The sequence below is a fragment of the Mus musculus genome, chromosome 6 (assembly GCF_000001635.26).
Source record: "Mus musculus strain C57BL/6J chromosome 6, GRCm38.p6 C57BL/6J".
NCBI classification, from domain to species: Eukaryota; Metazoa; Chordata; class Mammalia; order Rodentia; family Muridae; genus Mus; species Mus musculus.
Genome location: NC_000072.6, coordinates 100,572,040 through 100,587,683, shown reverse-complemented (window position 1 = coordinate 100,587,683; position 15,644 = coordinate 100,572,040). Strand labels below are relative to the sequence as shown.

General features: G+C 45.3%; 1 protein-coding gene across 4 annotated transcripts in view; it reads left to right on the top strand.

The window, feature by feature from the left end:
* Shq1 (SHQ1 homolog (S. cerevisiae)) overlaps positions 1 to 15,644 on the top strand; it is a 99,373-nt gene that overhangs the window by 83,500 nt on the left and 229 nt on the right. For 2 of the 4 annotated variants that reach the window (XM_006506669.4, XM_006506668.4), the window contains one exon: positions 13,896 to 15,140. In XM_006506669.4, coding sequence (XP_006506732.1) covers positions 13,896 to 14,418 — 523 coding nt within the window. In that variant the 3' untranslated portion in view covers positions 14,419 to 15,140. Of the gene's footprint in view, positions 1 to 13,895 lie in introns of all 4 variants that reach the window. The other 2 variants (NM_181590.5, XM_006506670.4) reach the window with 2 other exon arrangements.

The window sequence follows — 15,644 nt, the reverse complement described above, 5'->3', positions numbered from 1 at the left end:
ACTGTCTTGCTTTCCCTGTCCTTGCGTTGCTGTGCTGCATGTGCCTTGCGCGTCTCCTGGTTTCAGTCTCTTCTGCACTTGTAGAGGGGATCTTGTTGAGCAGCCTGCTCTCCAAGGGTCAGTCCCCAGCACCACTCAACATAGGAGAAACAAACTGCTGTATCAGCCGCAGCAACATCACACCATGCAAGATAGATGTGCTCAGGTAAGTTATAACCCAGCGAGTACATCACCACTGACCACAGAACTGAAAATGACCACATCTACTGTAGAATGTGCTTTGAAATAAAGGATTACTTAAGTGTGGAAATGGTAAGTGACTGAGATATAGAAAGTATGCCAGGAAGGCTGAGTGTGGTGGCTCACACCTTTAATCCCAGCACTGGGGAGACAGATGCAGGAGGATCTCTATGAATTTGAGGCCTGCCTGGTCTACATAGCAAGTGCCAGGCCTACCAGGGCTAAGTAGTGAGATCTTGTCTTTAGGAAAGAGACTAGGAAGGGAAGAAAAAGAGGGGATGCAAAATTAAGTAGGTCAAAGGAGAAAGGAGGGGTGTGAAGACGAATGATTTAGAAAGGAAGAAACAAGAGCAAGAAATGGAGGACGGAGGGCATACCCAAAGAATAGTCATAGTGAGGAAGTTCGGGATCAAAATTAGGTAACTATAAGAAAGGGGATAAATAGTTAACACACCATTAGAGGAAGTAATTTTGTAAAGCTGATAAGGTAAAGATACTACTAAATATAAAGAAGGGAGAGTGTAAGGAGGAAGCCAGCAGAAAGGAAAAGTACTTCCCTAAATGGAAAACGGTTCAATGGGTATATGAAAGGGGATGACACACAGGGTCTCTTTTAGAATACAGTATAGCAAAAACCCTCCTGAACATTAGAAATGAAAGAAATCCGAGTAGGGGAGTTTCTTTCTGATCCCTCAAAACTTGGAGCCTGCTGGGTGAGTGCACAGAGTAGGTGGGGTCAGCTGATCCTGGGGGTCCCCATCCTTCCTGTGGTTTAGCTGTTGCCCGGTGTCTGCTGTCCACCACTGCTGTCTTCACACTGCGGTTTCCCTTACGTGCTGGTTTGAATAAGAATGGTCCTTCCATGCTCAGGAGTTTGAACAGTCGACCACTTGGTATGGGTAGATAAGGGAGGTGTCACCTTGCTGGAGGAAGGTTGCCACCAGGATGAGCTTTGAGATTTTAAAGCCATGCTCCATTCCCGGTTCAATCTCTTTGCTTTCTGCTTATATTTGGAAACGTGAGCCCCTCAGCTCCCAACTTACAGCTCCACCTTTCCTGCCTGCTGCCCTGCTGGCCCCCCCTCCCCCGACCTTCTGGGATCATAAGCCAAAAATAAACTTTTTTTTTTAGAAGTTGGCTTTGTCGGAGTGTATAAAACAACAATAAAAATAGCAATAGAAAAGTGTACTGGGGTCTCTTTCATGCTTAGCTTTGCCTTCTGTAGTCTAGGAAGATGTTCTTATCCTCCAGGGCTCCCCAGGGCATCCATCGCCCCTGATGCTTTAGCTGAGGGGTGTCTCCCAAACCGAGTGTGGTGAACACATGAGAAGCAACCATAGGATTGAGATCAGTAGAGGTCAGAGGTCAGTAGGAGCAGTGGAGAACTGACACCATGGGTATGGTGTTTGGAACTTTGGAGTTCTTGGGCTCTGTTGCAGTGAAGTACAGTGTCTTAAATGAGATCTCCCACTGGCCCTCAGGCTCAGACCAGCAGGCAGAATTATCATTCTTTATGATGTCTCAGCTTGAATCTTCTGCTGCCTGCAGCTTTGGGTGTGTTTTCCACATCTGCTTTCCCGGGACAGACTGAGGCTCCCCACCCTGTGAATGTTCCCTGCTCTAGGCAGCTGCTCCCAGGGTTGCCCTGGGCTTGCATTTCTGCCTTGCCCATCCACTCCTGCGCCTGTCCATCGTCATTTTACCTCCTCCTTCACGGTCTGACTGTTGTCTGTTTGGTTGTTTTTTTCCTGTTTCTCTCCTTGGGACAAGATTAGTTTCTTCTCGTTTGTAACTTCTTGACTCGCCCTCACAGAGGCGGCTTCTGCTCTTCCATCTTACCTGAAAGTCCCATCATAGTCTTGGATTCAGTTTCAATAGATTCGAATTCTCTAGAGATTTGTCTGTTTCCTAGGATTTTTAAGTTTTCTGACATAGAGTTATTTTACCCTTTGTAGGCCTCTTTTCCACTTGTCTGAAATTGTCTGGGTTTACAGCCAGGGTGCTTGTACTTGTTCTTGTATTGCTCTGCCTGTTTGTAAGATGCACTTTGAGAAGGAGGGGTATTTGTCTCATGTGTTGGTGCTTTTTAGTTGATCCTGTCTACTTCAGTTGTCTTTTATATGATGGCTTTATCTCTGTCATTCTGGGATTTATTCTGCTTTATTTTCCTTCTTGGCCTCTAGTATTAACACTTGCTAACCAATTATCAGTTACATAAAGCCTTGCTTTATTTGAGACTGTATGTTTCCTTCCACCTTTCTGCTTTATAGTTACCTTATAGACTAAAATCACTGGATTTTCACTATTACTCAGTTCTAAATATTTGCTGGTTTTATTCATACAATGTGTGGGGTTTCTCCTTTCCAAACATACTGACTTTTAAAACACTGTGTTTGCTATTAACTTTGTTCAGTTCTGTTTCTGTCAAAGAATTGTGCTACTCTTTGGAACTTGGTTAAGATTGGTGTTATATAGCATATAGTCGGCTTTTGTGAAATTTCAGCTTTATTCAAAACAACGTGTGTTTTCTGCTTGTTATGTTCTGCTATGCTCTATGTACCTTAACACACAAATGCACTAGCCTGTCAGCTGGATGAGTTGCTTTCCTTTATCTTCACTGATTGGGCTGTTGCATCTGTCGGTTAGGAACTGGAAAAGGTGTGCGGAAATGTCCTACTGTGTTGGCAGGCAGGCTTGTCTGTTTTCCTTAGGCTTGTCAGCCTTTACTTTATGGAGAGATGTGTTGCTGGTGATAATAGTTTATAATTGCTACATCTCTCTGATGAGCTCAATGTTCACTGTGTTGTGATGTTTCTATCACTAACAGTAGCTTTTGTCTCACTGTCTTGTCTGCTGATAGTGTGGCTGGCTCAGCTCTATTTCTTCTTGTTTTTGAAGCAGAGTCCTGCTATGTAGCCCAAGCTGGCTTTGAACTTGTGATGTTCCTGCCTTAGCCTCCCTGGTGCTGGGATTATAAGCGTGTGTACCTTGTCCCACTCCAGGTCTTTTAATTACTATTTGGCTGATCTAGATTCTTTTATTCTTAATGGATTTACTTCTTGTAAACATTTTTCAGTAAACTTTAGACAACCGATTTGTACTAAATTCAAATATTCTTACAAAACCTTGCCTTTTGTGTATATGAAAATTACACTTCGAGCATATGATGTAAAGCTGCAATCCATTAATAACTTGGGACTCTTTAGATGCTCTGGTCTTTGGTCCTCATTAAGCAGGTTATGGTGATTGGCTCATCTCAGTCATGTGTTCCTGTCTTTGATTCCCAGCTCCATATTGAATCAATCACCAAGTCCTTTCTGTTCTTCCTATCCTCTCTTTCATGTAAATCCCTCCTTTAAGGCCCCACACCTTTCCTCTAATCCAAGTCTGTATTTCTTGCTTCCTGCCATCGTGTCATAGGTGGGTCCTGCTGTAAAATGTGACTCTGGAAATCCACCAGTAATCATTTATAGAGCTCTTCTGCATGCCAGGTGTAAGGTCAGTCATTGGAAGACTGAAGACTTAGACGAGAGTTTCTTGTTTGAAGGAGTTAGAATGGACATTCTATTTTACTTAAGATGTGAATGGAGTGTTGAATGAGGAAAGCTGAGATTGGAACTGGGCTACTTTCTGCCAAGCTAAATTCAGTCTCTCCAGTCAGGTCAGATGTGAGTCCGGTTAACTTTACAATCACAGCCCCCCATTGGAGATTGTCTCCCAGCAGAGTTCCTGGGTTTAGGCTGGCCCAACAGGCAGTCTCACCTTTGTGACTTCCAACAGCTCCTGGGGGGTCACCACTGCTGGTCTTATATTTTCTTTGCCTCTCTAAAAGCCAAACAAGACACATCTCTTTGCTGTTTTCCTCATGGATACTGGGGCACACGTCATTCTGATTCCTTTCCAGTTGTTTCATGTAACAGCAAGCCATCCTTGTCACCAGTTACTGTCTATCACCGTTTTACCCCACGTATCTGTAGTCTTAGAGTTTCTGGCTGTGTTTCCCTTTCCTTCTCATCCTGAGTTTATTCGTCAAACCAAGAACCCAAGTCACACTGACAGAAGCATACTCCTCCCTCTTAAGACTTGTGAGCTCCAGTCAGGCCCGGGGCAGCTCTTGATGTGAGCCATGGTCCACAGAGCCAGTCTGCTTTCAGTTTGGGAAGACTGATGTCACAGAGTTACCCCCTTGCCACTGTGAATACTGTAGCAAAACCATGAACATCATGAGTATAAGCTCTGAGCCAGCTTGTCAGTCCTCAGACCTCTGCTGTTCCCATAGACAAGCCACTTAAACTCTGCTCCAGCCATCCCTAAAATAGGGGAGATAGGCATACAGTGTAAGTAGTCAATAAATGCTGGTGCCATGCTGGCTTAACAGTGGGATCAGTCCATCATGGTGACAACTAACACTTGTCAAGTGCTTCCTGCATGCCAGGCACTGGTCTGGTGCTTTCTATACATTCTTTCTCGCATTCTCATGGGCTGCATAGGCGTTTGGGATATATCTCATTTTAATATAGCCCTTGGCTGCAAGTATAGAAATTAAAGCTTAGAGAGATCAAGCAACCCAGGCCTGTTTGATGTCAGGGCCTGAGGTCTTAACTGCCTGGCTGTGGTCAGCCAGTCCCTCTGGCATATTCCAGAGCACAAAACCCCAGACACACTTTGCACTCTGAAGCAGTGTCTGTACAAAGCATGTGTTTTAGTTGAAGAGACAAGCCATTCAGAGGGCAGAATTAGAGAGCTTGTGGGTGACCCCAGCTCATTCAGAGACAGGCACTCAGCCTGGTCCATGGGCTTAGTGAAGGAGCGTCTCGAAGAGAGAAGTGAAGAGAGGTGGGGTATGACCTAGCACGGCAAAGGAAGGAGAGGTGGGCTAGGCAGGGCCATCTCCTACCTGTAGCACATCATGAAAGTTAGGACAGTCCCACAAGGTGTAGAAGCCTTTTTGAAGTAGCCATGCTGCCGTAGCACGCAGAAAATGGCAGGGAATTGGGAAAAGCTAAGTAAATGGAAAAGTTGTAAGCTAATTACCTTGGGTCACATTTGGTGGCTCTCTCTATGTTTTTAAAAACTTTAAATTGGTTTTAACACTTAAACATTGTAAGATTTTATGTGAAAGTCTAGATTTATAACTGCTCTTGAATCATGGCGTTCTGGCAGTTACTGGCCCATCCTCACATGGTAGCAGTTGGCTGGCATGGGGGCCAGCTGTCTTTATTATGTGGTACAAGTGTTTTCCATTCTGTCCAGACTCCACCTGCCCACAAGACTCCATCTGTTTGTTTTCTGTGGGCCACAGTTTGTGGCCTTGGCCTGGTGGGTCAGAGCTCTGATACTGGGAACAGCTTCCCGTGATTGGGCAAGCCTCTGGCACTTCTGCATTGTCAGGGCCTAGCAAATCCTGGATAGCTGGTCCTGTGGCACCTGGTTGGCAGCAGTGGTCACATTAGAATGAAATGAGTTTGGAAACCACACCAGGATTCTAGAGGGCTTAGGGGAGCCAGACCAAGGTTGTACCAGCCAGCCTGGTGGTTCATTTTGAGCTGTGTTGTAAAGGCACAGTGTGGCTGGCCATTAGCCTCAGAGAGGCTGTGCAGTTTAGAAACAACTCAGATGCATGTGTTATAGGAAAAACTGCTGCTTGTCATTGTTCAGTGCCTAGTTCCCTAGCCAAACATGAAGAGGCTCTGTTGCTGTTTGATTCTTTGAATGCACACTAAACAATGGGAACAAAAAAAAAAATGCACAAGCAAGGTTTATAATGTCTGGTTGCCTCACACAGCAGGACAGCAACATGAAGAAGATCACTGTGGGGGCGGTGGGGAGTGGGGGACAGCCCTGTGTGATTTAGCAAAAGCCAGTAAAATGCGGTTGCCTTTGAATGGTGCTATGATCTTTCATTCTGGCTGCTGACGACAGCTTGCCTCTGCATTTAGCCTGTGTTCTTGTTTTGTTTATTTATTTATTTCCCTTTCTTCTACACTTGGTATTCCTCCAGGCACTATCTGAATGTACCTTGCCATTGGGAGCACTAGGCAAGAAGAAAGTCCTATTGCCTCTCCCTGAGGCTCAGGCTTAGGAAAATCAAAGCCAAGCAGAGGCAGCTCTTCCCTGCCTGCAGCAGGGTCAGTAGCTTGTGTAATGTTTTGCCTGTCAGCTTATCACAGCTGATTTCTTGTGGTTTTGAGCAAGGGAGTGGAAGAGCAGTGTGGTTCTTTTGAAGCAGGTAGGGCCTGCAGCTGTGATCAAAGCTGAGCTCTGTGCTCCCTGCCAACCATTCCCTACTTCTTTGTAAACTACTCCATGTGGGGGTAGCTTTCTCAGTGAAGTGAGATGGCACCAAGAGAAAAACCCATCTGGACTCTCAGACAAGGCATAAAAAGGGAGCCACACTTGGGCCCCTCCCTTCTCCTTTGGAGCAGCAAGTATTTTGACACCATCATTTGAGTCAACCATAACCAGCTTTAGCGTCCAGTTCCTGTAGAAACATACACTACTAAGCTGCCACTGGGTTTGGCTATAAGCATCTCACTGTGGTGGTTTTCAGTTGTATACTATGCAAACCTGGCTTAGTGAAATAATACGTCAGCCACTCTCTCATTCTTACTTGTAGCAGTCAGTGATTTTTATGGGTACCAATTTCAGTCCGACAGGGACATGTTGGCTATTCTCCAGTTCTAATAATGCAAGAGTCCTTCAACTGTAAGTCTTGAAGAATAAGTGAACACGAGGTTTGGTGAGATGTCCAGCTAACTAGTGGGGTTTTATCATCGATAGTCACGTGATCACTATAACAAAGTATGGGATAGCTCCCAACCTCAGAACTATTTTAGATAGTTTACATGTTCTGTTGACAGGGTCTAGGATATTTAAGAGGAGCACCAGTTTTTAGAGTTGGCTTTTGCTGCCCCCCACAGACCTCTGACAGTGCCACATAAGTTAGTTATGGAGTGATACATTCCAGTGCCCTTAAATAGTGTTATCTACTGTCAAAATCTGGAACCTCACTACGCTTGCCTTCATGTAAGGTAGAGCCAACCTTTAGTCAAATTTAGGGACTTACTGTTGAAACTATATCCTGGTGATGTGTTATTGCAGAAGATACAGGCCTCAGCAATTCCGTCATCTGGCTGTAAGTGACATCAGTGGCATACTCCAGTGGTGAGCTCCTGAGGGATTGTAGACGGTATACGAATGCTGAGAAGGGGGAGCTTAAAGACCAAACCCAGGGGCTGGCAAGGTGGTGAGGTGGGTAAGAGCTTCTGGCATGTCCATGTGCTGTTCTCCTTGGAGCCTGGGGTAGCTGCCGAGAGGACAGCTGAAGAGCTCTGTCTCCTCTGTAGGTGGCAAGACCCATTCTACCACATCCATTTCCAGCCTACAAAGATAGGTGGGTTTTATTTTTGTTTTTAACTTGACGAGATATTTGGTTTTACTCATAAATTATTAACTTGTTTTCTACTTGTACCAGAAGTTGTTTTCAATCAGTCAGTCTTCCTCCATGTCCCTCCCCCTCTCTCTCCGACGCCCAGTGTCCTTTCCTGAGCTTCCTCACTGGCGGCCTAGAGAGGCTTTCTTACTAGGACTTGCTGTGAGGACTGAATAGATAATGAGGCATATCACTATGAACAGAGCCCACCCCAGTGTAGGACCCAGGAAGTAGCAGTCCTGTAGCCTATGCAGAAAGGATCTTTGTTCCTTAACATAGCCCTTTGGTGTGGTCCAGTCCATGTTAGACCTGCTTGCTGATCTGACCATGTCACTTAAACATTTTATTCCTCTTCCTCTCTTACATCTACTGTACCAAATGTGTGTGTGTGTGCTGAGCTAATGAAAACTTATTCATTATCAGAGCCTTAAAGAAATAAAAATACAGCCAGGTGGTGGTGGCACATGCCTTTAATCCCAACACTCGAGAGGCAGAGGTGATGGATCTCTGTAAGTATAAGGCTAGTGTGATCTACAGAGCCAGCTCCAGGACAACCAAGGCTACACAGGTAAACCCTGTTTTGAAAAGCCAAAACCAAATAACGAAAGGAAAGGAAAGGAAAGGAAAGGAAAGGAAAGGAAAGGAAAGGAAAGGAAAGGAAAGGAAAGGAAAGGAAAGGAAAGGAAAGGAAAGGAAAGGAAAGAGGGAAGGGAAGAGGGAAGGGAAGAGGGAAAGGGAAAAAGGGAAAGGGAAGGGAAGGGAAGGAAAGGGAAGGGAAGGGAAGGAAAAAGGGAAGGAAAGGAAAAAGGAAAGGAAAGGACAGCAGATGCTTGTAAACTTGTCCTGAGAGCACATACTAAAGCATTTTTAAAAAGGTCATCACTGTGTCACACTGCTGTATACTTAAGACTCTATGTGTGAGATATATAGAGCTGTGGTTAATTTGAAGATCTTCCTATACTTTATCACATTCCAAGGAGATAGAAGGTCTTTTCTGCCAGTACCTTGGAGAAGTGGTTCCTATCATGTCCATAGAGAAAGGTTTGACCCTGGCTTAAGGCTTCAGTTGGTTTTCTGAAGCTCATGACATAAATCAAGTTGAGATGTCTTCATAGTACTAAAATGTGTGTGTATGGGGGGGGTCTCACCCTGACATGGGTGGGTGGAGACCAAAGGTAGAGTTCAGGTAGACTTGCTGACCAGTAAGTCAGCAAGTCTACCTGAACTTTGCGGGGTTACAGGTGCTTACACGTCCAGATTTTTTTTCTTTAATATTTATTTATTTATTTATTTATTTATTTATTTATCTATCTATCTATTTTTTGTTATATGTGTTGAGATGAGAAGACAGCCTGGCTTTTACATGAGGTCTGGAGCTGTGAGCTCAGGTCGTCAGGCCTGTGCTGCTCGCACTTTTGCCTGCCGAGCCAACGCTCTAAGCCTAGATTATGATTTCTCTTTTTAGATTTATTTATTATATATACAGTGTTCTATGTGCATGTATGCCTGCATGCCAGAAGAGGGCATCAGATCTTATTACAGATGTTTTTGAGATACCATGTGATTGCTGGGAATTGAATTCAGGACCTCTGGAAGAGCAGCCAATGCTCTTAACCACTGAGCCATCTCTCCAGTCTATATGTATTCTTTTTAACATGGGTACTGGGAAGCCAAATTTAGGTGTTTATGCAGCAAGCACTTTACCCACTGAGCTATCTCCTTAGCCTCTCTCGAATTTTTTCCCGTATTTCTCACATATTAAATAATTTCAGTTATTGCCACAACTCGCTGATAAGCCATTGAAAGAGTAAGAGGGAGCTCCCTGCTCATGGGGAACCTAGGATTCCTGCCCAGTGGCAGCTCTTACCATGGGAGTCACAGGCATTCAAGCGTGCAGCAAAGGAGCCCTCACACCAGCTCGGTTATAAGTGGTAGGATGAGGTAGAACCATTCTGTAGGACCAAATCTCAGTGGGTCTGTCTGTTAACAGACATCAGGGTGTCCTCAGGAAGTCCTGCAGCCTTCAGGTTTCTGTCTGTGGAACGTTACCAAAGAGAAGCAGTGATGGTTACCCTATGATGATGGCAATTAAGCTTGGACTCTGCATCTATCTACAAGCCACTGGGCTCCTGTACTTCCAGCCATGCCAGAAGCTAAGGGCAGCAGTGGGGCCACGCTCCCCTCAGAAAGAACTGCCCTGTCAACACCTTCCCTCCCCATCTGCAGCCACCAGACTGTGAAAGAACCAGTAGCCTATGTATGGGTGCTGACTAGGGCAGCTCCGGAGCGGGGAGTTCAGAGAACTGCTAATCCCCAGTCTACGAGGCTCTCACTGTCACGCCACAGACTGCCTTCAAATCTAGTTGGAAACTGAACTGGAAGCTGACATGCCTTAAACAACTTGTACTTGGGACTGGAGAGGTGGCTCAGCAGTTAAGAGCACTGATCTGCTCTTCCAGAGGACCCAGGTTCATGTCCCAGCACCTACACTGGCACTTTACACATGTCTGTAACTCCAGTTCCAGGGGATCTGACACCTTCACCCAGACAGACATACAGGTAAGACATAGGTATACTTAAAATAAAATAAATAAAAATAAATTATAAAACAGCAGCCACTTGTGCTCCGCACCCCTTCTGGGATAAAGCAGTCGCCCCTTCTCCAGAGGGCAGACAGCGTTAGTGGTGCTGCTGCAAACGGCTGCCAGTGGGCATTTGTGCTTTATGCCGGTCCTCAGAAGCAAGGTAGGACTTTGCTGGCAACTTCTACCTAAAGCCAGTGTAGTACCTTTTAGATTAGTCTATAAAACTAGATTTAGGGCAGGGGCCAGTGAGGTGGCTCAACAGGTAACTAACTCTATTTAGCCCCATACCTAACACCCATTTTCAATCCCTGAAATGAGAGAACCAACTCCCTCAAGTTGTCCTCTAAACTCTGGTCACACACCGAGGCACTGCCACCACCACATACACTAAGTAAGTCAATGTAAGTTTTTAAAAGTAAAGTGACGGCTGGAGAGATGGCTCAGCGGTTAAGAGCACTGACTGCTTTTCCAGAGGTCCTGAGTTCAAATTCCCAACAACCACATGGTGGCTCACAACCATCTGTAATGGAGTCCAATGCCATCTTCTGGTGTGCCTGAAGACAGCTACAGTGTACTCATCATATATATAAAATAAATAAATAAAATCTTAAAAAAAAAGATTGTGTGTGTGAGTGTGTGTGTGTGTGTGTGAGTGTGTGTGTGTGTGTGTGTGTGTGTGTGTGTGTGTGTGTGTGTGAAGGGCCATGAAGTTTAGAAATGTTTCTAAATTTCCAGTAGAAAGGAATTCTGATGCGGCACGGTTGTTGGTGTCCTTTAACAAGTATCATTGCTTGGCTTCAGATTGGAGCTAAGACTTTGTGTGGGGCTCAGGAGCAGAATCCTCCCCTGCAGGTGAGGTGTCCTGGCAGAGTTAGCCAACAGACTGTCATCCTCTGTGAACTGCCTCACACTGCTTCCTGGCCTGCATTAGCAGGTGTGGCCGCTGGTCTCAGAGCATCCTGCCCGGCAGGCCTGGGTTTGAGCAGAGGAAATGAAAGCTAGTGGTTTACTATGAAATTTACAGACCTGCCGTGGCGGGCTGTGGTGAAAAGTTGATTGATCACCTGAGACACAGCTCTGTAACCACGCCTCTGCTTTCACTTAGGCCTGAGCCCTGCCCCCTAATACATTTCAGGCTCTTTCTGTGCTTCGGCAATTTGTTAAAGAGAGCTGTGGGTCCTTTTGAACACTCCCTGCTCAGTCACCAAATGTGAAGTAATGGGGGGGGGGGGGGCCAGTATCAGTTTAGCTGTGTCAGAGCTGTGTGCTTAGAACTGTTGCTTTGACACTTTCACTATAGGCAAGTTTACTAGAACTCATCCGTCAGCAACCTATAATTTAAAATAATCCTCCAATGGGATGTTACTGATGCTACAACTGTACAAAGAATGTGCAGTTCCATGGCGGAGTTACATTTGTAACAACTAAGAAAATATAGTTTGGGCTCTGACTAAATGTAATACTAGGATGATCCAGTTGTCAGGTCTCTTCAGTACTGATTCTAGCAAATGCATTCTTAGCATGTGAGATGTTTCCCGTTTACACATAAAAGCCATAACTGCAGCCAGGGATGCATGTATTCACTAAGAATATCAGACAGTGGCACGTGTAGGAGTCTAGCTACTTAATGTTGTTGACAGAGCTTTTTTTCCTTTCTTCCTTCCTTTTTTCCTTCTTTTTTTTTCTTTTCTTTTCCTTTTTTCTTTTTAATGTGAACTAGCTAGTTCTGCCTTGAATGTGACAAAAAGAGTCAGAGAATCACCCTTAGATGGTTTGGTTATGGATAGAAATGGTTTCGCCGTTATAGAGATGGATTCTAGAACTTACACGGAACAGCAGATCAGACCGATAGTAATTTTATTCCCATGCTTGAAAGAACAAAATGGCCACCCAGCCACAACATGACTCTTCTCCTCAAATAGCTTCCCCATTTTTCCTCTTATATGTGTGAAACAATCGAGTAACGAGTCCCATTTCCATTCCTCAAGCTTTCTATCACTTTATATGTCCATACTATTTTGAAACTTAATCATGTTTTTATTATTATTTATTTACATTCCAGTCATTGACACCCACTACTCTCTCTCTCTCTCTCTCTCTCTCTCTCTCTCTCTCTCACACACACACACACACACACACACACACCTGGTCAAACAGTCATCTTGTAGAAATGAGTTCTTCATTGTGTCTAGAGGATGGCACTCTTGGTGACAGGCGCCTTGCTTTCCTCAGCCATCTCACAAGCCCTAACATTTTTAAGTAGCAGGTATTGCATTCTTAGTTAGGGTTTATTGCTGTGAACAGATACCATGACCAAGGCAACTCTTACAAGGACAACATTTATTTGGGGCTGGCTTACAGGTTCAGAGGTTCAGCCCATTATCATCAAGGTGGGAACATGGCAGCATCCAGGCAGGCATGGTGCAGGCGGAGCTGAGAGTTCTATATCTTCATCTGAAGCCTGCTAGCAGAATACTGACTTCCAGACAGCTAAGGTGAGGGTCTTAAAGCCCACACCCACAGTGACACACCTACTCCAAGGCTACACCTAATAGTGGTACTCTCTGGGCCAAACATATACAAACCATCACACATTACTAATAGATTTAAAAATTAAACAGTAGGCAACATCAAGTCTCCATCTGTTGTAGGACATATTTAAAAAGGAATCCACTATCTCTCCGGCTGGACCACACGCTCTTGCACTCCTGTCTCCCCCATCAACTCTCTCCAGCTAGCCCCTGCAGCATCTGTCTCACTTGCCCCAGGAGCTGCTAGAACTTCCTCAGCCATAAACCCATGTAGTCAGGGATCCCACATTCTAATAACAAAATGAAACATATGTAACAATATGTGTTACATATCACAATACCCAGTAACCCGGTAAAATCAAGACTGTTAATGCTTAATTAACCAACCACATGTATGTATCAATGATATCACAAGTTACAAGATGCCAATACAATAATTTCAAAGCCAATTGATAGTGATAAAAGCTTGTCCCAATTAATCTAACCTTATGATACCACAACTACTTGTGGCTGGTAAACGGCATGTGGGTTCATGTCTACAGCCATCTTGCCATCTTCCTTCTCCTCCTACCCTGAGACGCTCTCTGTCTCTGCAACTCTTAGTGCTGCCTCCCTTTTCCCTGTCCAGTCGAAGACCTCCTCTGCACTCACGTAATTGGACAGGGAAACTCCTGTGACATCCATCACCTGGTCTGTCATTTGCCCATCTTTCTGGTTGGTTATCCTGGCTTAGGTTCTGGTTTCCAAAACGGCCTCTGGATTAGGGTCTGATCTGGGATTGAGCATAGTTTTCTCAACTTAACTTTAGTACTTTGAGCTGGTTTTGATGGGTTGTGGGGCTTCTCTTAGCTATAGTTTGACTACATCAAGCTTTCTTCCCTGAGTTCCTGTCCTGTGAATGATAAAAAGGCTTTCTGCAGTCTAAAGTCACAAAGGGAATGCACACTTCCTCCACAGCCTCTGTTTCTCACACTTGCATCTGTGCGCTGCTTGGGGTTTGCCCCGTGTCGTGTGACATGTGTGTCAGCTTTGTGGTGTTTTAGACTCTGTTGGCATCAGTCTGATTGATGAGCTAACCTAATTTTTCTTCTTAATATCATTTTCAAGGTCCAAGAAGTTGGCTGCCCTAACCGAAGCCTTGAAAGCAGTCTCGCTCAGTAAGGCCCAGCTGGGGTTAGAGTTGCCAGAACTGGAAGCCGCCGCACTCCTCGTCCAGGAGGAGGAAGGTGCTGGAAGAGCAGCCCAGTGCAATCCCTCGCATCAGGCTCCACACTCCAGTCCCGAGCCCAGTGACTCGGACAGCACCTCATCCTCTGGCACAGAGGACTCAGCGTCAGAGCAAGAGGAGCCTGCTGGGACCCAGCCCTCCCTGCTCACTTCTCTGCAAGCCCCACTTTTGGAAGAGGACAGTGCCCTGATCATCAGGGAGAGTGGGCTCTGCAGAAACATGGCCAGCCAGGGATGTGAAGTCAGTCAAGGACAGCCACTGGCCTCCGCCCGGGCTCCTCTCATAGAGGAGCTGGGAGATGCGCTGAAGATGCTTCGGGTTTCCACACCTCACGGTGTCAGTGCTGGGAGCCACGGGAGTGTAGAGGATGCAGAGGAGAGGGGTCAGGTGCCCTGCGATTGACTCAAGTGGTGCGCTCATTACTGGGCACTAGGTCAGCTGTGCTCTCATACAGACGTGGGATTTCTGATTTTGATTGTGTTCTTTTTCTGTGTGAACATAGGACATTGTTTTTCAGTGATATAACATTTATACCTTTCAAATTTTTATTTTGCACCTTGAAAAATAAAGTTCTGAAGTATTCTTTATAAGGTGTAAATAATTAGAAATGAAGACCATAGTTCTACTAGAAAAATCTCTAGACCAGCGATTCTCAGTCTTCCTAATGCTGAGACCCTTTAACAGTTCCTTATGGTATGGTGACCACCAACTGTAAAGTCATTCTTGTTGCTACTTCATAACTGTAATTTCCTACTGTTATGAATGATAATGTAAATATCTGATATGCAAGCTATCTGTTATGTCAGCCTGAAAGTGTCATGACCCCAACCAAGGTTGAGAACCGTTGCTCTAGACTGTAACAGGACAGGTAGCACTCACATGTGAAGTGTGCACTGTGAGGAAATGGTGAAATGCTCACTGCTGTCAGGGCCATACATTTCCCCATCGTCTCCAGCTGTCCCTGGACCCTTTGACATCCCTTTCTCTGGGCCAGATGCCACCCACCCATGTTCCCTGATCTTACATTGCTTGCACTGTACATAAACTGAAGCATGCAGTGTGCTCTTCTCAGAGAGCTCATTTCACTGCACATAATTATCATGAGACTGATGAGGCTGCTAGTATGTGCCGAGTCTTTTGTGTTGTCTTCTCAGAGCGGAGACATTTCTTGGAATAGCTTTGTCCCTTCAGCCACTGATGGACATTTGAGTTGCTGCCGTGGTTTTGCCTGTTAATAAGACTGTTGTGAGCATTCAGATACAAGCCTCTGTGTGCACATATGCTTCCTTCTCCCTAGGTAAGCATCAGTGTGATGTGTCTTGAGTGTGGGATATGATTAGCATTTACCAGGCGGTGCAGCTATGTTCCCTCTTAGCTCGGATGGATCAGTCTGCTCTAGCAGTGGGTAAGTGGGCCGTCCCGTTCTTTCCAGTGCTGAATGCTGCTCGGTGTTTCCATCCTCTTTCACATTTGCTTGCTTAGTTACTGTGTGTCTGTGTGCATGTGTGTGTTCAGGAGTCAGGTCTTGCCTTTACCCACGTGGCTTCCAGGGATTGAATGTGGGTCATCAGACTTGGTGTCAAGCCCCCTTACCCACAGAGCCACCTTGCCTGCCCTCCTGGTGTTCA